General features: G+C 32.6%; 1 protein-coding gene across 2 annotated transcripts in view; it reads left to right on the plus strand.

Annotated features, from left to right (window-relative positions):
• Naaladl2 (N-acetylated alpha-linked acidic dipeptidase-like 2) overlaps nucleotides 1-25,680 on the plus strand; it is a gene marked incomplete in the record, with an annotated part of 1,228,826 nt that overhangs the window by 69,880 nt on the left and 1,133,266 nt on the right. For both annotated transcript variants that reach the window (XM_005383020.2, XM_013513456.1), the window contains 1 exon segment: nucleotides 939-1,001. In XM_005383020.2, coding sequence (XP_005383077.2) covers nucleotides 970-1,001 — 32 coding nt within the window.

Below are 25,680 nucleotides of genomic sequence, written 5' to 3' on the forward strand. Positions count from 1 at the left end.
GCTGAGAAGTCTGCTCTCACTCCTGTGTGTTGTTTGTTTATTTTCTCTTGTAGCGTGGAGAATCTTCTTTAGCTCATTCACCTTTGAGAGCTTGATTATTAGATGTGTGGGGTATAGTATTTTGGATCAAAGAATTATTCATAAGTATAATATGTACCATTTATTGACCTTTACTATTATGCTGGACATTATAATTTATATTTTTCAGATGGGACTGTCACCTGTTTCTTTACAGCTCTGATAAACACTTAACATATGATCAAAGAACAATTAAATATATAGATGAAATGGAATCTTTACTCTTTTTTAATTGAACATTGATCAAATTAAAAACTTATAAACATTTTACCTTACCAATAATTTTCTTAGGAACATAAGTATAAAAACTAAATTTAAAAAATGTGGCTTAAATTATACCCCCAGATATCTCCAACAAAATATTATGTTCCTCGAGAGTATATTTTGAATTGTTTAGTCTTATTTCACATTATCTTAATAACAAGTTGTCTTCAAAAGAGAAGGAGTAATTGGTCTGTATTGGTGACATTCTTTTAGATACATGCTTTAGAATATGTTCCTCTAATTGAAAGGTATGGGAAAAATAAACCAGGCAATCTCTATTAAGGACTAGCTGGTATAGTTTTTCATGGAGATAACATTCTTAAATTACTGAGTTATGATATTGAAAATGAAGGGCAAGCTCCTTGTTGGGTGAATGTGTTAGAATAGCCCTAATGCAGAATCTCATTAAAGTAACTGTCAGAATTCCTCTATTTTACCTCACCTCCTCTGTTCTGTAAGAAGCAACTGTCATTTTGAGTGAGTGTACTGCCAAAGAGGCATTTACAAATAAATGAAAAATGTCACAATTGATTTCACTTCTTCTAGAATACTATGTGTCAGCTTTGTCACAAACTGTCTTTGTTATTCTTTTTTAGATCACCCAGTGGACATTGGAAATAGCTTTTGATGGTACGAGGCCTTTTTTCATGTGACCCCAGGTAAGCCCTCTCTTGGTGACCTTTTATAAATATTTGTAAAGGCATTTGAACAGTTAGCTAAAATGAAAACCCTTTTTCTTCTTTCTTTCTGTAGCTGCTGTGTTTACAAAAACAAATTCAGATATTAATTGTTTCCTTACATATTTGATCATTTAGGAGAACTAGTGCATGCATTACAAAGCATTTAAAAATTATACATTATATTTCATATTATTTTCCCTAGTATAATTGTTATACTTTTGCACATGAGAATATTACTTGTAAAGAAGACACTTGGCTATTCTTACATTTTGAAAAAAAAAATCTAAATTTATCTCAAATGCATGCCATTCATATAACATCATTGATATAATTTCATTATTGCCATCACTGTAAACTAGTCTACTACTATCGTACTGATATTACTGAGGGCTTATTTTGAGCCATATACTGTGCTAAGCAATTATATAAATTATGTAAATGCATCTCACTGATGTTTAGATCCTAAGTTAATATGGATTTGGATAAAGACAACTAATTAGAAGTTGCTAGCAGAAGTATTTTTATTATGGATATTAAATTAAAGGAAAGTAAATCACCATATAATTATGCTTAAGTATATTTTTGTCAGTATAATTAGTTAAAGATTGTGCTATCATTTGAGATTAGTTAGCTTACTATTGTTGACTGGAAAGATCATGGAATGGACCAATTAACAATATTTTGTTTTTCTTGGAAAACTGAATTTAAGAAATTCACACATTCATTCAACAGATATTTATTGCACACTATTAAGTGCCAGATACTTTACACTGAGGGCATGATGGTGACAAATATGTATGTTTCTCATATGTTCACAGTTCATTGGGAATCACTCAAAATATAAGGCAAGTGCAGCATAGTACATACAGTATTAGTAGTAGAACAGCATAAACGGTATGGGTTATGAGATGATATGAGGAATGAGGTGGACATGTAAGCCAGTTAGATATCATTACTCAGGGAGTGATGTGACAGTAGAAGGTAGAAGAATATTAAATTTTGGCTGTAAAGTAGTTTACGATATTTGAAATATAGTGTTATGATAAGGAGCTGAGTATAAATATTTGAAGGAAGAGAAGGTCACATCCTCATGAATCATATTTTAGGAAATGAGAAGTGGTTGTGATCAGTGATAATTAACTGGAAAGACTTAGAGACAGGCTGGTAAAACTCAGTGTGAGTTTAACGTATATAATAACTGGGAAAAGCAGAGCATTTTTCCTCCTTCACATCAATATAAGCAGAATATATTTTTTAGAATATAAGCTCTTTTTGAGCAAGGGGACTGTTTAATTCAACTTGATTTCCCAGGATCTATTACAGTATTTTGTAGTATAGTAGGCTACTAATACCTATACCATGGAACCATAAATTTCAATGTAAAAATATAGGAAATAGGGTAACCCAATAGAGGCTCCTCAAAGTTTGACTGTTTGTGATCACTACTCTTCCTTCTGTGGTTAATTATCAAAAATGGCAAAATTTATTTCCTAATTTCCTCTTTTTAGAGTTACAATAAAAGTCTCCACTAAGGAAAATCAATAGGAAATATAATTTTTAAAATAAAGAAATTTCAAGTAAGCAATTATATGTGAATAAAATCTCGTTAAACAAAGTGATTTGAAAGAAACTAAAAATATGTGAAAATTATTTTTAAAGAAGAAATAATATATCTAATTTTATTCATTTAATTCTAGAAAACATACAGTAAAATACATTATAATACTTCTGTGTAGGGAGAAATGAAATAACTATCATTAAATTAATCAGTATTATAAAGTAGTTAATGAAGGAGATAAATTTGACTTTCTAATAAAATATCATTTTATGGGGAGCTTTCAAATATGGTACTTATAATTCACAAATCACAAAATGATTTTAATAGTGTATGTTGTTATATAGTATGGACAATTTTTATGTTGATTCACTGGCTTAAAGGTAAACAGTCACAAAGGGTCAGTTTAGCCTAAACACTTCGATAGATCATTTAAGATATTTTTTTAAAGTGGAAACAACTTTTAAAAATATAAAACCAAGGCATATAGCATGTTTAAACAGTAAAGAATATATGAGGAAGGATGCTGGGAAGCACAGAGTAAGTGATCATTGCCCTGCTGTCCACAGGGCGATCTTAATGCTTGCCAAGGAAAAGGATGCAGTTCTTAAAGACATGATGCCTGGTATTTTGGAATAAGGGATATTTATCTGGCTTATTCTGTGAAAATACACATTAAAAATGGAAACCTTTTCAAAATCCTAATGAAAACTGGAAAGGTTGCAGAAATAAGAGTAACAGAACTAGGGAGTGGCGCTGTCTAGTGTTCCAGAGCACGTAATCACACTGAAGAATTTACTTTAAGAAAATTTCTGTAGGAATTTACCAGCCCACACTTCCAAGATCAGTATTTGATCTGTACTAAATCATGTTATCTAATCCCTTAACAGCCATGGACTTGTGGTCTATAGCTGGTCCAGATGAAATAATTTACAAATGAGGAGATAAAATTTGAACCATAAAGCCATTATAAAATTTTCAAAAATCCCACAAAAAATGTTTTTAGCAAAATCATACCCTGCTGTCTACAAAAGTATGAATTTCAAATAACTAAACTTTTTCCTTTAATGTAAAAATAAGCCAAAACAAATCACTTAAAATCTGTGACATCTTATCAGATATGACACCTTTCACAAGTAAGAATTTTCAATAAAGAGAAAAATGATAAATTAGAAAAAATCACTAATTCCTTATACATTTTATGTAGGAAATCAAACCAAAGGTTCACAAAATAGAGTGTATTCTAGTAAAAGAAAGAAGAAAAAAATATGAAGAAAGAAACCATCAAAAAACAAGTAAAAAGATATGGTCAGGCCTGTTGAGGGCATCTGTAAACACCTGCAAGTTGGGCATTTGGTTGAGTGCTGGGTCCTGGCTGGGCCAGGTGGTGGTAACAGCATGGGGCGCAGTCTCCCTTGTTTCAGGGTCATTTCCTATGCTTATTCTGTCTGCTAGTTTCCTTCTTTTACTTCTACCTCCTGACTCTGACAGCACCTGTTCTATAGCATTTCCTTGGCAGGAAGCCTTCATGTACATTTTAACAAACTCTGTGCCAAATTTTCTCTTTAAGTTACTAAAGATAATTGTTTAAAAATTTTGCAGAGCAAGTAAGATGAAACGAAACTGTTTTATTAAAGCTACAAAATCAAGTATATTACTAGCAGGGAGACCTCTTATGAATTACATGCAACATTAAAGCTGACTTGTTGACAAGGGAAACTTTAATTGTTTTTAATTGTCTCTTCAAAGTGGTATAAATGTCTTCCACTCTATTCATGCTAACATGCCCAATTTGACTTCTGTTTTCCTTTAATATAGCCATACAGATTTCCAGGAACTGAAACAAAAGCAGTTCTCTTGCCCTTAGGACAAAGCCTCTTACCAGTAAGACAGTGTGGCTTTTGACAACCTGTTGCCTGGAGACTGGGGACTTTCCCTGTGTGTTACATGATAAATATTTTTAATTTATCTAAAGTAGATTAAGCAGCAGCAGTACATCTATGTACCTTTTGCCATTTGAAAACAGAAGGGGAAATGGAAAATAAAACATCCCTTCAAAACTGGAATGAGAGTTTCAGATTAAGATACATATTCTACTAGAAATAAGGTTTTGTCCCCAATAGAACCAAAGTTATTCTCATATTTCTTTTTCTTATCATAGTGTTCTTCAAGTCTAAATTCATAGTGAATATTTATTCATAAAGTATTAAAAGTTAACTAGCATGAATTTCAGGCAATCTTTTCTGATGCTCCTTCCTCTCGATACCTGTTATGCTACAATAAAAATTCCACTTACTTTTAATTCCACTTAATTGGGAATAAAGGAAGATATAGATCATGAAAATTTATTGATTAATTCTGTTAATAGACAATTTTTATAGTATATATCTGATAATCTTTTAAAAATGTTTAGTAATTTATTTTCTTATAAATTACAAGATTGGAACAGGGACAACATAATTTGAAATGTGCTAAAAGTATTCATGTGAGAAAGATGAAAAGTGATGTTTAAACAACATGATGGCTAATAGTCAAGAGATTTGACAGTTCTCTAAGCATGATGCTTATGTAGTAAGTTGAAACTGCATCAATAACTATTCAATAAACTCTAGTATGTGGTATGTGCATTGAAATGCACTACATTCTGGAAACACTTTTTTAAAAAGAGGGCTTATCAAAAGGCATTAACTGAGACCTGTTAATGATTTTTTTAAATTTAATTTTATTTTTTTGTACCAGGAATTGAACTGAGGACCTTGTGCTTGCCAGGCAGGTGCTTGTGCCACTGAGCTACATCCCTGGACCCCTATTAATGATTTTAATCATATGGATTATAGAGAAGGTTGGTGTATTTCCTAGTACACACAACTGCTTACAATTTAAAAACTAAAATAGACAGTGAAAAAGTAATGCAAAATCAGATAATAGAAAAATGTATAAGTAGATGTTAACTGTGAGTCATTAGAGAAGGGTCAGATATGTATGCTGTGTAATTTAGAGTCAAATATGTGTGCTGTGCATTTTAGAGTGACAGTTGGAGCTGACTATGATAAGGAGAATCTAGATAGATTAGATTGGAAAAATAGAAAATTTTCTTCCACACAAAAGGACCCCCCAAAAAGCAGGAGTAGCTATTCCTTTTGAGACAATGTCAACTTCAAGAATGAACAAAAGGGGTAAAGAAAGTCACTACATAATTGTTAGGGGGAAACTTCAAGAGGAAGGGATAACAATCATAAATATATATGTGCCAAATATAGGAGCACCCAACTATATAGCACAATTATTAATAGACATGAAAAATCAAATAAGCAGTAACACAGTTGTAACAGGAGACCTCATTCCCCATTGTCACAGGAAGATAGATCAACTAGAAAAAAATGAGCAGAGAAATAACAGAACTGAACCAAATCTGTGAAAAATGACTTAGGAGATTTGTTTTGTTTTGTTTTGTTTTTGTCTTTTTGAGACAGGGTCTTGCTATGCAGTTCAGGCTGACCTTGAGCTCACTTTGTAGCCCAGGCTGGCCTCAAACTTGCAATGATCCTCCTGCCTCAGCCTCCCGAGTGCTGGGATTACAGGTGTGCGCCACCATGTCTGGCTTCTGGGAGATATTTTTAGACTGTTTCACCTAACGTCATCAGAATACATATTCTCCTCAGGTGTACATGAAAGATTCTCCAAAACATACCATATACTAACCCACAGCACATGCTTAAGTAAATGCAAAAGAACTGAAATTATCCCATGCATAACATCTGACCATAGTGCAATGACATTACAAATTAATGGCAAAAGAAACTGCAAAAACTCCATAAACACATGGAAATTAAATAATACTTTCCTAATATTAAACAATAATTACAACTAAATGAGAATGCAGACACAACACACCAGAATCTATGGGACGCAATGAAAATAATCCTAAGAGGGAAATTTAGAGGTGTGAATTCTCACATCAGGAAAACTGAATGAGCACAAATAAACAATGTAATGTTACACTTAAACCTTCTAGAAAAAGATCAAGACAAATCCAAAGCCCACAGAAGGAAGGAAATTATAAAGATCAGAGCACAAATTAACACAATAGAAGCCAAGAAAACAATACAAAGAATTAATGAATCAAAGAATTAATGAATTGGTTCTTTGAGAAAATAAATAAAATTGATAAACCCTAGGCCAACCTTATCAAAAAAGGGAGGAAAAGACTCAAATTCATGCACTGAGGAAGGAAGAGGGTGAAGTCACTATAGATCCTGTGGAAATTCAGAGATCATCAATACCTACTTCAAAAACCTTTACTCTTGTAGGATGGAAAACACTGAAGAAATGGATAGATTCCTAGATACATATGAATTACCAAAGCTGAATCAAGAAGATATAAAAATTCTGAATAACCCAATAACAATTAATGAAATTGAAAATATAATTAAAAACTTAGCAACAAAGAAAAGCCCAAGTCCTGATGGATTCACTGCTGATTTCTAGAAGAAAGGTAGAGAACATCTAATGCCAATGCTCTTCAAACTCTTCAATGAAACTGAAAGGGAGGCAATACTCCCTGACTCTTTCCTGGAGGCAAGTATTATCCTGATACCAGAGAAAGCTACAACCTCAAAAGAGAATTACATGCCAATCTCCCTAATGAACCTAAATGCAAAAATCCTCAATAAGATACTACTCACAGAATTCAACAAATCATGGAGAAGATTACATACCACAACTAGGTAGGATTTATTCCAGGGATGCAGGGATGGCTCAATATATGTATATCAATAAATGTAGTAGACCATATCAACAGAGCCAGAGACAGAAATCACATCATCATCTCAATAGATGCAAAGAAAGCTTTCATTTGTGATAAAAACCTCTTAGAGAATACTGGAATAGATGTTGTTTATCTCAATCTGATAAAAGACATTTGTGACAAAGCAATGCCCAACATCATACTAAATAGACAAAAATGGAAAACTTCCACTCTAAACTCAGAAATAACACAAAGATGTCCACTATCACCACTCCTTTTCAACATAGTTCTGGAAACATTTGCCATAGCAATTAGACCAGAGAGAGAAATAAAGGAATAAGGATAGAGAGGAAAGAAGCAAAATTATCATTATTCACAGATGACATGATATTCTACATACAAGACCCCAAAAACTTCACTAAAAGACTCCTAATCACCAAATTCAGTTGTGTGGCTGGATACAAAGACAATACTCAAAAATCAATAAGATTCTTGTACACAAGCAACAAACTTACTGAGAGAGCAATTAGGGAAACCACACCATTCATAATAGCATCTAAAAAAAATAGAATACTTAGGAGTCAATCTAACAAGAGAAGTAAAAGATCTATACAGTGAAAATTACAGTACTCTGAAAAAGGAGTTGAAGAGGATATCAGAAAATGGAAAGATATCCTTTGCTCATGAATAGGAAGAACCCAACAGTGAATATGGCCATACTTCCAAAATTATTATACAAATTTAATACAATCCTAATCAAAATACCATTGGAATACCACATAGATGTAGAGAAAATACTCCTAAAATTCACGTGGAACCAGAAGAGACCTACAATAGCAAAGCCAATCCTGGTCAACAAAGACAAGCCAGGAGGCATAACAATCCCTGACATGAAATTATGCTACAAAGCTACTGTGATAAAATACACATAGTGCTGGCCAAAAAAGTAGACTTGAAGACCAGTGAAACAGATTAGAAGATGTGGACACAACTACAAAGACACTCAGCCACTTTATCTTTGACAAAGGGACCAAACATATTCACTGGAAAAAAAAAGATGGCCTCTTTAACAAATAGTGTTGGATAAACTGACTTTCTACATGCCGAAGACTAAAACTTCACCCTTATCTATCACCATGCAGTAAGCTGAAGTCAAAATGGATCAAAGATTTAAATATTAAATGAGAAACACTAAATCTACTGGAGGAGAAAATAAGTTGAAATTTTGAAGACATGACGTAGGCACAGTCTTCATGACCAAAACCCAAACTGCACTGGAAACACTTAAAAGAATCAGCTACTGGGATCTCCTCCTATTAAAAAGCTTCTGTACTTCACAAGAAATCTCCAATAGAGTGAAAATACAATGCACAGGGTGGGAAAACATTTTAGGTAATTGTCCCTCAGACAAAGGACTTACATTTAGAACATATAGAGAATTGAAAAAACTGAGCCCCCCTCCCCAAATTCAAAGACCCAATCCAAAAATGGGCATCTGAGATGAACACACACATCTCAGATGAAGAAATATAAATAGAAAATAAATACACGAAAAAATGTTTAAGATCATTTGTCATTTGAGAGATGCAAATTAAAACAACACTGAGATTTCATCTCACTCCAGTAAGAATGGCTACCCTCAAGAAATCAACCAACAACAAATGCTGGATAGTCTGTGGGGAAAAAGGAACTCTTCTCCACTCTTGGTGGCAATGTAGACTGGTGCAACCACTTTGGAAATCAGTCTAGAGATTCCTAAAAAAATTAGAGTTAGAGGTCCCACAACCCAGCCATTCTCCTTCTGAGTATAAAAACATCATACCACAGTGATATATGTGCACCCATGTTTATAGCACCACAGATTCTCACAGCAGAATTTTGGAAACAACCCTAGTGCCCATCAACTGAGGAGTGGATAAGAAAAATGTGGTATTTTTATGCGATGGAATATTACTCCGCTATAAAGATAGATAAACTTGAGGTTTTTATAGGTAAATGGATGCAGCTAGAGACCATACTCATTAGTGAAATAAATCGTACCTACATTTGTAAACATTGTGTTATCTCCCTAGTGTAAGAACCTGAAAGAGTAAATAAAACTGAAGGCTACAATAGATATTGTGACAGGGAAAGAAACTGCTTAATAGGAAGCAACAACTGGGATGAGGAAAAGAAGCAAAGAGAGAAAGAAGGAGGGAAAATACACACACACACACACACACACACGCACACACATACACACAAGACACCTAAGATAATTGTACTACTAATTTCTATTGGTTCATTGAAAGAAACAGTTAATGTTTAATGGTTTCATCAATATTCCATACATATATCTGATAAGTTGCACAACTGGTTTGAAGATAACAATAAGTAGTAGAACAACCCTGTTGACTTCCTATCATCTTCTTTTGAAATTCTGTATCTTTTTTTAGTTTTTGTGTTGTTTTTGTTATTTTTTTTGTTCTTGTCTCTTTAAAATTAAAAAAAAATTAAAATGTCCTGGGATGTAGTTCTAATCTCTAGTACTGAAAAAATACCAAAATTATCAGTAGTCAGAATATAATAGCATATGTTAAAGCCCTTGTACGTAAATGGGGATATGAAAATTAAGTTCTGTATGGACAAAAAAAAAAGAAAGGCAGGATGCTTGGCTGGAAGAGAGCTGTGGACATTATGCACGAGATGAAGTAGGCTGAATTAGGACAGTGGTAGGAGGAGTGAACAAAGAAGTACAGTTTAAGTAATTAAGCTGTATTTTACTGATACTTATTTCTTATTTACAAATATAGTACAACAATTAACTCATTCTAGAGACAGTAATTAGCAATCAGGTTAAATTACTTTCATTACCTCTTTTACATTTAATTAAAAACATTTTAAGAAAGCAGCTTTCTGAGATGTTTTATAGACTATGTAGTTGCTCTTCTGCTTTCTTTCCTTCTTTCCATCCCCTTACCTCCCTTAGCCCACTTTCTGTACACACTTTTCTACTTTATCTTAAGAAAGAACACAGTTTTAGGGTAAGTTTTATTAACTTTTTTAATTAGTCATTTTATGGAAGCATTTTATAAACAGTTTTAAAATCAGAAGTTTTAAAATGAAGAAAAACACCCAATTCAGTCCTGTTCCTGAGTAACCATTTTCAACTGTCCTTTTCTACTAATAGCTCTGTACTTAAATAGTTATTTCACATTTTTGAATTGTTTATATTATCTGCTGATGACTTTTTTATTGAGTTTATTCCTCTAAGAGCTCACACTGAGAGGTCCTAAATATTCTCCCTTCATTTTAATTTCAAAGTTATACTACAGTTTATAAAAATCAGATTATAGATTTTTACCTCTGTAATCACTATGGGAATATTGTTGGAACCAGGGCTTTTCCTTCTTTTTTTTTTTTTAATTTTTAGTTTTTAGTAGTACATGTTTGCAGTACATAGTGATCGCATTCCTTGTGGGGAGTTGATGCATGTACCTAACACATATAGTTCTTTTTAAACCTTTTTTCATCTCTTTCCCCTCCCTTTCTCCAGTATCCATCCATCTCTTTTTCCCCTTCTCATTTGAAAAAGATCTGTTTCTCTACTTGCTGCTATCTCTGGGAGCGGGAAGAAAACTGATAGATTGTAAGGTTGGTACACAGGAGTGAATGAGATTCCCACAATTCAGTATGAGGCTTCACTTAATCCTTCGAACTCTGTACTTGATGTTCCCAAGTGTGAGAGATAGTTAGTTAATTTTTCTAGGTTAGGCATTTCCGCTATCTTTTAAGTAGGTGATACGCAAGAAGAGAATAAACCTCCTGTCTGTGATTGTATAGTCAAAAGGTGACCTTACTCACACATTCAACTGGTCCATTTTTAACTCCTGCATTCTCTCCTGAGTTCTGTAACATTTGCTACTTCAACTGCTGAAGTGCTTACAGGTCCTGTAGTGACAATTGGCTTATTTCTTATTGATGACTGCTGCAGACTTACAGTGTACGTTGTGCTCTGTTGGTTTAGCTACCATCATTCTGTCCTTTTTCTATCTTATAATGCATTTGAAATCTCTTGATTTTAGTCTCTTTCCTATTCTGTTTACATTCATCCTCCTTACTAGTTTTTTTTCAAAAATCACAATTTTGGTCAAATTTTGTAATGATAAAGTCATGAAGATATTCTTAACCATTGTCTTCTCTTTATTTTCAAAGAGAAGTATGAGATTTGTACCATTAATCAGAAATTATTGGCTGTTGTTGGTTCATTACTTTCACGAGATTGAAAAATATTTATTCTTTCCCTATAGAGATTGTTCTTGATGTCTTTTATTCAATTAAAAGTCATATAATCATAAAACAATAGCAATTATAATTAGATTACAAATATGTATCATTCATTGTCACCGTGATTGACATTGACACTGTCACTGTCAATATATATGTAAATTTATGAATTTCATACAAACTTTGAAAGAGATATTTCTCTCATTTTAGGAATGAAGAAAAAGCATCAAAATAGGGGATACTTTCCCAAGTCGTTGCACTTTTAAGGTGTGATATACTATCTTTCCCTCAGGTCTGTATGATGCCTGTAGGGAATTCATACTTTCCTTGTGAAAGTTCAGTAATTGAGTTTGAAGAACCAAACTGAAAACAAGATTAACAAGTGTAAAAGCATACAAATTTATAAATTTGCATAAGTTCATGGGAGTCATACAAAATATATAACTCATGGAAGGACCACATATTTGAAGCTTAAATATCATTTTGAAAAGGTGAGGAAAGTGGGAAATGTAGGTAACTTCTGAGGGGTATTAAAAAAGGTTTAAGCGAAGCGAGTCCAAATTACAGGAAGTCCGTGCCTGAGGAATGAGTTCCATTCTGGGAAAACGTTGGTAAGTCGGTCAGTCCTTAAGTGTGACAAAGTGAATCTTACACACCTTTGACACATATATACAATATAAAACGTAAAAAAGAGACTAAATGTAAGGTCCCTTTGTATCTGTGATACTTTGCAACTCGAATGTTTATAAGTGGGGGACTTATTGTATGAGTAATGACCTGGAATAGCATTCCTCTGGGCTCTGGTATAGCATTCCTCTGGTCTCTGGTATAGCATTCAACTTGTAGTCTCTTTCAGTCTCTTCTTATACATTTAATTTTCTTTGGTTAATGAAATTTCCTAGGTTAATGAAATTATGTTATTTGTAGATTAGGTCTTTACATACAGAAATGAATTCATAGAGAAAGTCATTCCCTGTAATTGCTGCTGGCCATGTACTCTAAATTGGAAGTTCAGAGTGGCATATTTTTTCGGTCTGGTTTTCTGAGTCCCAGCATGCCAAATATTCATCCTTTCTTCCCTCCCTCTCTACTTCTTTCCTTCTTGCTTTACTTTCTTCCTCCCTCCAAGACTCCCTTCCTTTCTTACTTCTCCTCCTTCTTCTTTCTCTTCTTTTTCTGCTTCTCCTCCTCATTCCCCTTCACATAATCTCAATCTCACACTTTCTAATATTGTCATTTCTTTTCTTTCAATTAATTTCTCTAAACTTTCTGGAGCTATAATTCTGAGTCAGTGGTATTATAATACAATTTGGAGAACATAGTTATAGCTCTTAAACCTGCAAATTAAAGGAAAGTTAACATAATTATGATTGTACACTGACGTGATCTCTGAAATCTTTGAATATAACATCTAAATTAATGTTGAAATTACAAAGACTTTACAATGCATCACCAATGTGTATTTTGGTGATATCACCATATTCTTGAACCATATGCTCAAGGTAGAAAAGAAGGAACAGTGTGCTTAAAGTTTTGAATCAAATATAAATATGTATAATTTTTTTGAAAAGCAATTTGACAGTATATACCAGCAAGCTTTAAAAATAAAACCTGGCATGGTGCCATATTCCTGTAATCCCAGCATTGTGTGAGACTAAGGCTGGAAGATCAGAAGTCTGAGTCCAGCATATATAATTTAGTGGATGAACAAGATCCTGTCTCAAAATAAAAAATAATAAATGGCTGGGGATGTAGCTCGATGTAAAACCACTGAATTCAATCTTTAGTACTTGGGAGAAGAAACATTTGATACCCTGTGGCCTAGATAGTTTAAGTAACCTGTTGTAAAGAAGAAAATCAGAGGTGTTAATGAAATCACACATAACCAATAAAAATGATGATGTTCACTATTGACTATGTGCAAACATTAGAAAAACCTTAAAGTTTTGCACTGGAGGAACTTTTAAATAAATTATATTGAACCATAGGAGAGTATTATATAGCACTCAAACTGATGTTTTTTGCAGGTACTTAAAATACCTTATGTGATATTTGATGTTTAAATGAAAAAACACTTGTAAAATTTTACTTGACACATACTACAGGGTGGGTTAAAGTTTATATAGCTATGCCCACAAAAAAGGCTGAAAAAATAGGCCAAAGTACAGATAGTTTTTACTCTCTGGGTTCCTTTTTTTTCTTTTCTTCCTCTTCCTCCTCCTGCTCTTCCTCCTCTTTCTTCTTCTTCAATTTCTTTTATTAGTATATATTTTCTATATATAATGTTGACTTTCCTTGTGGGGAGTTGGTACGTGTGCATAACACACCTCTATTCTTTTTATCCACTTTCCCTGCCTTCTTCTGTCAATTAATATCCTTCATATTTGCAAAAGGTTTCCCTACTTCCTATTATCTTCTTAAATAATGCTGTTTATTTGTATTTTGGGTTATCATATAAGAGAAATTATATGACATTTAAGGTTATGTATATGATTCATTTAATTTAACCTTATTGTCCATTTTCCTAAGCCTGATTCAAATTATCCTTTTTATGGTAAAATAGTACTCCATTGTATATAATTACCAATTTTTCTTTATCCATTCATCTGTTCATAGATATGTAGGCCATTTCAAAATTTAACTATTATGAATTATGCTGCTGTAACTAACCATTGTCTTGTTATATGCAAGTATCACTGTAATATGATGTCTTTTACTGTTTTGGGAAGATACCCAAAACAGGAATAGCTGAGTAAAATGGATTTTCTAGTTTTAATTTCTGAGGAATCTCCATACTTATTTCTGTAGTACTTTCACTAGATTACATTCCCACCAACAATGTTGGAGGGTTCCTTGTCCCAGCAGCCTCATCAACATTTGTTTTTATCTTATGTCTTGATGATAGTCAGTTTTTGTGAAATAAAATAGAATCTCAGTGTTGTTTTAATTTGTGTTTCTCTAATGGCCAATAATGTTGAACTTTTTAAAAAAATTTATTTATTTACCATTGCCATTTCTGAGAAGTGTCTATTTATTTCACTTTCCCACTTTTTAAATTGGGTCTTTTATTTTGGGGGTCTAACTTTTTGAGTTCTTTATAGTCTTACATTCTACCTCTTAGTCCTCTGAAGAATAGCTGGTATAAATTTTTTCCCATCTGTAGATTATCTTTTCACTCTATTTTTTTAATGGAAAAAAAGGTAAAACAAGATTTCATAACAAAATTATATGAGAATAACAATAGGTAATACGTTGCATATTATTATCTTTAAGGTAGTTACCCAGAGTAAAAGATATGGGTATAAAATTTCTCCAATCAATATAAGTGCAAACCTTACTTTTCTATGAATTAAGAGAAACTAATAGTATAACTAACTTGCATTTTTCTCTTTTCCCTTCCTTCCTTTTCCCTTTCCCCCATTCTACTTCCTTTTTCTTTTTAAACAATTTTTTCCTATTTCACAATGTCAAATGTACCTTTTAGACCTTGTTTACTCTTTCAGTTCCTCACACTAGGGAGGCACTATGATGTTTACACATGTGAGTCTGATTTATTTCACTAATGAGAATGATCTCAAATTGCATCCATTTACCTATACAAGTCTCAACTTTATCCATCATTATGTCTGAGTATAAAAATACACACCTTTTTTTATCTATTCCTTAGTTGATGGGCATTTGAGTTGTTCCAGGATTTAGCTATGACAGACTGTGCTGTGATAAACATAGGTGCACATGTATTGCTGTGGTATGATGTTACTGGGAAGATAATCAGAAGGGGAATAGCTAGGTTGAGTGGGACCTCTAAGCCTAGCTTTTTGTGGAATCTCCATACTGATTTCCACAGTGGTTGCACCAGTGTGCAGTTCCTCCACTATTGGAGAAGGGTTCCTTTTTCCCCACAGCCCTATCAGCATTTATTATTGGTTGATTTCTTGATTTTAGCTATTCTGTCTAGAGTGAGATGGAATCTCAGGGTTGTTTTAATCTGCATCTCTCGAATGATCCATGATGTTGAACATTCTTTCATATATTTGTTTGCAGTTTGTATTTATGCATCTGAGAAATGTGTGTTCATCTCAGATGCCTATTTTTTGATTGGGTCTTTGAATTTGGGAAGTCTGATTTTTTTCAAATCTCTGTATGTTCTAGATAGAATTCTTTTATCTGAGGGACAACTGTCTAAAATTTTTTGCCATTCTGTGGGTTGTCTTTTTACTCTGTTGGCAATTTCTTTCTATGTGCAAAAGCTTTTTAATAAGAAGAGGGCCCAGTTGTTGATTCTTTGAAGTATTTTCCATGTAGCTTGGGTTTTGTTCATGAACTCTCTGCCTGCACCTATGTGTTCAAGGTTTCTACCTATGTTCTCTTTCAGTAGATTGAGTGTTTCTGTTTTAATACTTAGACCTCTGATCCATTTTGACTTTAGTGCAAGATGGTAAGACTAGGATCTAATGTTAGTCTTTAACATGTGAAGAGCCAGTTTTTCCACACCATTTATTAAAGAGGCTATCTTTCTTCCAGTAAACATCTTTGGCCCCTTTTTTCAAAGATAAAGTGGCTGATTGTGTTTGTGGTTGTGTCTGCATCTTCTAGTCTGTTCCATTCATCCTCAGGTCTGTTTTTTTGCTGTTACCTTGCTGATTTTATTATAGTAGCTTTGCAGTATAATTTCAAATCAGGGATTGTAATACCTCCTACCTTGCCTTTGTTGCACAAAATTTCTCTGCTTATTCTGGATCTCTTCTGATTCCAAATGAATTTTAGGAATGTTTTCTATAATTTTGTCAGGTATGTTTATGGTACCTTGATTGAGATTGCATTAAATCTGTATAAAAGTTTTTGAGTATGGCCATTTTCACCATGTTGGTTCTTCCTATCCATGAGCAAGGGATGTCTTCCCATTTTCTGATATCCTGTTCAATCTCCTTTATCAGAGTATTGTAATTTTCACTGTATAGGTCTTTTATTCCTTTTATTAGATTGATTCCTAGATATTTCATTTTCTTTCTTTTTTTTTTTTGATGCTATTTTAAAGGGTGTAGTTTCCCTGATTTCTTTCTCAGTAAATTTGTTTGTGTAAGGAGTGCTATTGACATTGAGTGTTGACTTTATATCCCACTGTAATGTTGAATTTGGTTATGAAATCTAGAAGTCTTTTAGTGAAGTTTCTGGAGACTTCTATGTAGTGTATCATGTCTGCTGCAAACAATGATAATTTCACTTCTTCCTTTCCTGTGCTTAATCCTTTTATTTCTCTCTCTTATCTAATTGCTTGGGCTAATGTTTCCAGAACTGTGTTGCATAGGAGTGGTGATAGTGTACATCCTTGTCTCATTTTAGAGTGAAACTTTCAGTTTTTGTGCATTTAGTATGATGTTGGCTGTCAGTTTGTTATAGATAGCTTTTATCATATTGAGATAATAACCATCTATTCTGATTTTGTATAGGGTTTTTAAAATCATGAATGAGTGCTGGACTTTTTCTAAAGTTTTTTTCTGAATCTATTGAGATGATAATATGAGTTTTGTCTTTGGCTCTGTTGATATGGTGTATTACATTTATTGATTTGTGTATGTTGAACCATCCCTGCATTCCTGGGATGAATGCAACTTAGTGATGGTGTATTATCTTCTTGATGATTTGCTGTATTCTGTTTGCTAGTAACTTGTTGAGGAATTTTGCATCTATGTTTATTAGGGACATTGGCCTGTAGTTCTCTTTTTTGGTTGGGTTTTGCTCTGGTTTTGCTATCAGGGTAATCCTTGCCTCCAGGAAAGTGTTAGGGAATATTGCTTCCTTTCCATTTCATTAAAAGGTTTAAAGAGTATTAGCATTAAATCTTCTCTAAATTTCTTGTAGAATTCAGCAGTAAATCCATCAGGATCTGGGTTTTTCTTTCTTCATAAGTTTTTAATTACATTTTCAATCTCATTAACTGACATTGGGTTATTCAGAATTTTTGTATCTTCTTGTTTCAACTTTGGTAATTCTTATGTATCTAGGAAACTGTTCATTTCTTCAGTGTTTTCTATCCTACGAGGGGAAAGGTTTTCAAAGTAGGTATCGATCTTCTGAATCTCCACAGGATCTTCACCCTTTTCCTTCCTCAGTGAATGAATTTGAGTCTTTCCTTTTTTGATAAGATTGGCTAAAGGTTTATCAATTTTAATTATCCTTTTAAAGATTCATTAATTATTTGATTCATTAATTTTCTGTATTATGTTCTTTTCCCCAGTTGTGATAATTTCTGATATTTGGTTTTGAGCTTGATTTACTCTTCTTTTTCTGGAAGATTGAGGTGAAACATTAGGTTGTTTATTTCTGCTCCTTCTATTTTCCTGATGTGATAATTTATCACTATAAATTTCCCTCTTAGGAATTCTTTCATTTTGTCCCACAGGTTCTAGTATGTTGTATCTGCATTTTCATTTAATTCTAGATATTCTTTAATTCTGTAATTTCATCTGTGATCCATTGGTTGTTCAAGAGGGTGTTATCTAATTTCCATGTGTTTATGGAGTTTTTGCAGTTTCTTTGGCCTTTAATTTCCAGTTTCATAGCTCAATGATCAGATAATATGCATGGGGTAATTTCAATTCTTTTACATTTTTTTTGTTTTGTTTTGTTTTTTCTCCGGTACCGGGAACAGAACTCACGACCTTGCGCTTGCCAGGCAGGTGCTTTTGCTGCTGAGCTAAATCCCCAGCCTTCTTTTACATTTTTTAAGAATGTTCTATGGTTTGTTTTATTTTATTATCTGGTACTAGGAGTTGAACTCATGACTTTGTGCTTGACAAGCAGGCACTGTGCAGCTGAGCTACATTCCCAGCCCCTATGGCTAGTTTAGAGAATGTCCAATGTGCAGCTGAGAAGAGTGTGTATTCTTATATTTTTGGGTGGAACATTCTGTAAACATCTACTAAGTCCATTTGTTCACAGGTTTGGTTCAGTTCTGATAGTTGTTTGGTAATTTTTGTTTACTTCATCTATCTCTTTGTGACAACAGGGTAATAAGGTCTCCCATTATAATTGTGTTATTACTTACTTGACTTTTCATGTCTATTAATATTTGTCTCATGTAGTTAAGGGCTCTCATATTTGGTACATACATATTTGTGATTGTTATCTCTTCCTCTTGAAGTTCTCCCCTAACAAGTATGTTATGACCTTATCTCTTTTAATAATTTTTGAAGTTCATAGTATCTGTGCAGAAGCTCTTTGATTTGATATTATCACATTTGTTGATTGTTGGTGCTATTTCTTATGCCCTTGGTGATCTGTTCAGAAAGTCCATGTCTATGACTATGTATCTCAGAGGTGTACTAATGTTATCTTCCAGCAGATTGTGTTTCTATTTTCTCATTTAGTTCTTTGTTCCATTTTGATTTTACTGTAGTTTAGTATATGGTGAAATATATGGTTTTAAACTCAGTCTTCTACATGTGGATAGCCAGTTTTCTGCACCATTTATCAAAAGGGCTATTTTTCCTCAAGTGTATTCTTGAGTACAGGCAATTTCAATGTTTTCATCAATTTTTTTGTAATTTCCAAATTTTATAAAATAACTATGTGCATTTCATAATAGAAAATGTATATTTATTTGAATGTTTGTATGTATATGCATATGTATATATATTTCCTAGTGATTATGTATAAGAAAGGTGAAAAGAGAATAAGTGTATTTTATGAGTAAAAATTTAAGAGGAAATTCAACGTGATTTTCTGTAACTAATATTGCTCCAGTTTTGAGATGTTTTTCTAGGTAAGAAGTCATTTTCATGTGATTTAATTAGTAATTACTGATTTTAAACACCTTGGTTCCCTTTGCTCATTCTACAACACTTTTTAGAAAACAAGAATTAATGAATGCATTATATTGAAGTGGAGTGAAACAGAAAGAATTAAGATATTAATTTACATTTGTATGAATCTAACTTACATTGAATTCTTCTAGGATTGAAATTATGTAAGACATTATCAGTTTTGTGGACACAAATTTAATTACAGAAAATTTTGAAATAAATATCCTAAAGTACATGTATTTTTAAATTCACAAAACTGATATTTTGGTCAAATTGAATATTAAATTTTTACAGTGGGGCAATAGCTGCTATGTTATTGTTGAAAGATTCAAGTATATATAGTTTTTTTTCCCTATAATCACTGTGTAAACATTTTTTTTAAGCATCCAGGAACCAAAGTATTACTCCATTAAAAATGGAGTTATAAAACATATTGGCTGGTATTTTATGTGAGTATAATGAAATTTTACAAAATTGCTATCATTAAGTAGCAGTGTTAAAGTAATGCTTAAGATCAGACACAAGGATTATCTTCACAGAACTTCATTTATGAGATACGGTAAATTAAAGAATACAGACATTTTCAATTTTGCCTTCAGTAGATTAAAAAAACCTTACATTTGCTCTAATTGAGTTCATAATTGTTATGTGTGTTAATTTATAATTTAGGAAGGATGCTATTAACTTTAATATTTTAGGTCTGATTTTAGACAACTTCGCATTTTCATCTATTAAAATCAGGGTCAAATGAGTGGCTTAATGTTCATCAAATAGAGCTTTCTTTTCTCAATTGCAGCTGTTGATTCCCCTCAAAATTATTATAAACAGTTTGGTTCCTGTTGAATGTAAGTCCTCCCTGTGACTATTTTCCCATTTGTTGATCTTATCAAAGCGCTCAAGCTGTCCCCAGATTTAGATTGTTTATATTGTTAAAGCAAAAAAAAAAAAAAAAGAGTATAAAAAGAAAAGATCTCTTCCTGCAACATAGTTAAAAGAAAGGATTAAATTAAATACGAAAACTTGTTTTCTGTTTGGTAAAGTACTTTTTTCAATTTATTAAATAGTATTTTCTTTCCTTTTCTTCTTCCTTTCCTCCTTTTATTCCTTCTCCTCCTTTCTTCTAGATACTAGAAAATATGAATAATTAAATGAAATTTAGTTTTTGTAAAGACAGTTGAAAATATGGTAATTTATTAAACTACTGATCTATATAATCCAGGATAAATGCAGAAGTTTAACTAAATACAATGAGTTGGAGGAAGCATTTAAAATATGCTAACAATGTGTCCGTTATATTTCAAAAAACAAATTTTACAGTGTTGTTTAACTTTCTTGGGCAAATATTTGCTTCTTTATTTTATACCCTTAAAATAAGCAAAGAATCCAATAGAAGTTTTACAGCATTTTAAATAATAATAAATATATGTGATAGAATGAAAGTTGTATATCCTTTGTATTTTATCTATTAACTACGAACTACTCCTAAAGGCTGTGACTTGAGTAAACGCCCTTATAATATGCATATATACATATATATATTTTTAAATATTTTATGCCTTATGTTTTGACAAAATATCATTTGTAAATTTTTTTGTCTACCCTTGACTTTAAAAGGAAATAAGTTCACTCAGCTTTTTATTTGTGAAATATTTAGTGACATTAATTTTGTGCTGATGTATGACATGAAAAGCACGTGTAAATTATCTTCAAGCTTTATCTATGGCTAGTACATGCCTAATATATTACCAGAACTTTCAGACTTTGGATATATTCCATGAATTAGTTTTCATCCAATATTTACATTGGGAAAATTATACCTATCCAGACACAGTGCATTTTAGTAAAATAATGTGTGTGAAAGGGCTGGATGTAGTTGTGAAAATGTCAGAATCATGTATAGCTTTTTCAGAAAGGAATATTTCATATCAACAAGTGTTGTTTCTTGAGTGTGGCCAAACTATGGTTGCTTATGCTACTACATCCAAATCAAATGTTTGTGCATCCCCATCTTGTTTGTTAACCTGGCTGCAACAATTTAAGCAGTTTTTAATCCAGTATGATAGTTTGTTAGTTGAAGTTAATATATTTTTGAAAGCTATTGCATACAGGGTTAATATGTATAACATGCCTATATTTTCTATTTGCAACATCAGGAAATGGACTGCCGTGTAGCCTTTTTGTCTCTGATTTTTAGGAATTATACTACTAGCATTCAGTGTCACTTAAACTCTCTTTTGAAAATATAGTGGGATGAAAAGAACTCAATTTTAGTATTCATTTTCCTTTGTTCAATTTTTAAAATTTATGTATACTTAGTTCCTGAAGTGTTTAGCTTCAGTTTTAGCCTTTGTAACATGTGAACAAATATTTATCCGTTAAAGTTGTTTTGAAAATTCATAAAATATTCTACTATATTCTTGTGCTTTGTGTATAGTAGTCATTATATAGTGAAGGCTATCATAATTTCTGATAATTTACAAAAATAACCCACATAGGGGCTGGGGATTTAGCTCAGCGGCAAAAGCGCCTGCCTGGCAAGCGCAAGGTTGTGAGTTCGGTTCCCGGTACCAGAGAAAAACCAAAAAAACCAAAAAAAAAAAAAAAAAAATAACCCACAGAAAAATTAACAATAATTTTTCTTGTCTTGTAATATATATCATATTTAATCTTTTCCAAACTTCTGAAAGTTAGTTTTCTTTGCATCCTCCATATGCAGTGAGGAAGGTAACAACACACAGGTGATTAGGTGACATGACTAATAAATTTTGAAGTATAAATATGAGCCTTTCCAATTTCAGAATCTTTGATACAATCACATTTTTTCTCATTAATTAGTAATTTTACATTCTGAATGACAAATATATTCATTTAGGCTAAAGATTTCAGTTAGATGAAAAAATCCCAAGTAGAATTAGGTATTAGTTTTATTTTTACTAAAAATCAGTATTGTGTAAAGCTGTTAGCACTGAATAATTCCTTGTCATGGTATAGTGATTTATGATTTCCTGAGTGTTTTTGTGTCCTTTAATTTAGTTGACAAAATGAGGGGAAGGATGACGAGCTTCATATGTAAGTTACAGGTGATGTACTTGAAGTTTAGAGGGCTTGTCCTTGCTGAAGGGTATGCAGTTAGTAAATGCAAGACTAGTCTTCAAGTCTTATTTTTTTTTTCTCACTACAGATTCTATAATAAGATTTTATAAGAGTGACATAAATTCTCTATCAATCAGTATTTTTGAGTGAATTTTATCTTTAAGAGTAAATGTTAGGAATGTAAAGTGAACAGGACAAATCCCTTGTCTTTATAGAATTTAAACTTGGTGGCGGTGGTGGTGGGGAATACACTTAAATGATGATAACAAAAGGTGCAATATGTGAACCATTATAACTACTAGAAATGTGAATGTGCTGAGATATAGGAAAAAAAAACAACAAAATCTAGATTGTATATTCATATCCTTGAATCTCCTGAGAGACATTATGATTTATGTGAAGAAAACTAGAAATTACTGTAATTTTCTTATAATTTAAAGATATAAAAAACTGGGATTTTGTTCTTAAAGGTACTATGGGCTGTAATGATTAACTCTACAATATTCTGAATTTTATCATAAAAATAATTAAACAAGATAATGCAGCTGCATATGTTGAAGCTTAATGGACAGGCATATACATGCATTCATTAAATTTAGAAAGTGGAAAACAGTTCTGTTTCTTAATTCATTCTACTTAAGTTTAGGTAGACATTAGTTTTAATGAGTTTTAATAATATTCTTTAACATGTAATGTATTTATCTTCATCTAGGACACTTAGCTTCAGACTACTTTAAGTAGCACATTAAGAAGAAGATAAATTATTCCCTTACTTTCATTTATTCCTGAAAACATTAAGTGTATGTGGTTGAGAGTTACAATCGTTTTCCATTTCTTGCACATAATTTAGGAAATGAGTATTCTGGGCTCTCTATTTTTATTTTTTTCTATAACGAGAGCTGTTTTGCTATTACATTTAAATTTGCTGCTGTCAGATGAGTGTTAGATAGTTCTCTGTCCTTAATATAATAGAAATTGTTTGCTAAATTTGGTCTTTATAATTTTACTAATAATTTACTCCATTGCATATTTTATATAAGTAGAAGTTTCTGTGATTTAAAAGAATCAGGACTGTCACACTTCAAGTATTATTTAATTGAATATTACTATTAATGCTTTGTGTAAAGTCTCACATACATATATACATATTTTTCTTTGATTGTCTTTTTAGGTGCTAGGGATTGAACCCAGGCTTCTTAATCCTAGGCCCAAGGTCTAACATTGTACTACATACCCTGCCCTTACTTATATTTTAGAAATCTATTATCTATCTATCTATGTATCTACCTATCTAGTGTGTATCTGACTACAAATCAACATACTCTGGAAAACAAAAGAAGAACAATCACCTATTTTTCCATCTTTTATATTTATTTAGCTTTTCTCTTTACAAATAAAGTGATACTGTGTCTTAGATGGTGCCTTGGTTACTTTTTTCTCATTGCTGAGACAAAATACCTAGTGCCCAAAATTAAGGAAAGAAAGATTTATTTAGCTTATAGTTCGTGGAGGTTTCAGTCCACATTTTGCTGGCTCAGAGGCAGGGTGGCACATGGCAGAGGGCAACCATTCATGGTGGTGGAACAACAAAGCAACAAGAGCAAAAGGGAGTAGTGGCAGCAAGCAGCCTCTTTCCCTCGCTTATATTGTAAGCAGGCTACCCCCACCCAGGGGGCCTGTAGCTCTCACATAATCTCCATGCCCTCCTCTCCCACAGGCTCAGGATGTATACAAAGTAAGCACCCTGGCTCCCTGCTGAGTCACTTAGCCCAAGCTCTAGAATCCCCAAGTTGACACAATGTATCAACCATAACAGATGGTTTTGTGCCTTAGTTTTAAAATTAACAATATACTGTGAATATCTTTCAATGCTATTACATATTTTAAGATGTAAACTAATATTTGCAACTTAGTAAATATGTTGTGAAATACTTTATATGACAGAATATCTCATCATTTATTGTAGAAGCTTGGAAGTCTTTCCTTCCTTCCTTCATCCCTCCTCCCTTCCTTTCTTCCTTTGCCTTCCTTCCATCAAAATGAGACAAAAACTTTTTAGTGAACTCTGAGTATGCTTTTCATTATTTTTTAAAATAAGTTCATAGAGGTGATATTGAGAAATCAAAGTACATGCATTTCAAGAGTCTTTGAAATTATTGTAGCATTTTTCTTGAGAAACATACTTTTATATATATGGTGACTTTTATAACTCAAAATTTATTCATATGTTAACATATCTTTTTATGGTGTATGAGTATGTCTTAAGTTTGTTCAGGCTACAGTAACACAGTATTTTAGATCAGGTAGTTTAAAAACAATATAAATTTATTGTCCACAGTTCTAGATTCTGGGAAGTCCAAGATCAAACTGCTAGAAGATTTTATATCTTGTGAGGACCCATTTCTTTAGATGGTATCTTCTGTGTTTCTTCATATAGTAGAAAAGATAAACAAACTTCTTTGGACTTTTTATAAGGGCCACATTTCATTCATGAAGACTCTGCTAATATAACCTAAATATCTTCTACAGGTCCTACTATGGATTTTGCGGAAATATAAACAGTCAGAAAAGTAGCATCTTTTCCTCACCTATTGCAAGGTTCATGGCTAAGAACACCATAAGAAAAGGCAGATTAATAACAGAATTTGTGATAAATATATTTAATAAAAGCTTTTTATTACATAGTAGGTAGCACTGAAAGATCCAGGGAAAATTGTGAGGTTTTTTTTTTGTTTTTGTGAACAATTTTGCAGAATTATGGTTGGAAGTCAAAAGTGTATGTTCTAGCAGTAATAAACTGGGAGAAACTTGTTAAGGCCTTTCTGTTCCGATCTGTCCTGTACTCTCTTTTTAACATTCTTACCTTGGAGGTGTAGGGGAGGACACTTGGAAAGGAGGGTCTCTTGACTTCCTATCAATATAATAGGTCAGAGAGTTCTTCCATGGCCATCCCACAGGATAGAAATGTAGGAAGTTTGAGTGTGAACTTCCTTGTTCTAACACAGAGCTACATCCCTTGTTCTGCTGTTCTGCCATCTTTTCAATTTCCAAGGTACTTTGGGTAGCATTTTTTCTGTATTTATCACTGTTGTCTGATTTTAGAATTACACTTAGAAAGGCTGTATGCTCCCAAATATGTGGAGTGGGGTGTGTGTGTGTGTGTGTGTGTGTGTGTGTGTGTGTGTGTGTGTG

Source organism: Chinchilla lanigera, unplaced genomic scaffold (assembly GCF_000276665.1).
Source record: "Chinchilla lanigera isolate Chin_1 unplaced genomic scaffold, ChiLan1.0 scaffold00019, whole genome shotgun sequence".
NCBI lineage: Eukaryota > Metazoa > Chordata > Mammalia > Rodentia > Chinchillidae > Chinchilla > Chinchilla lanigera.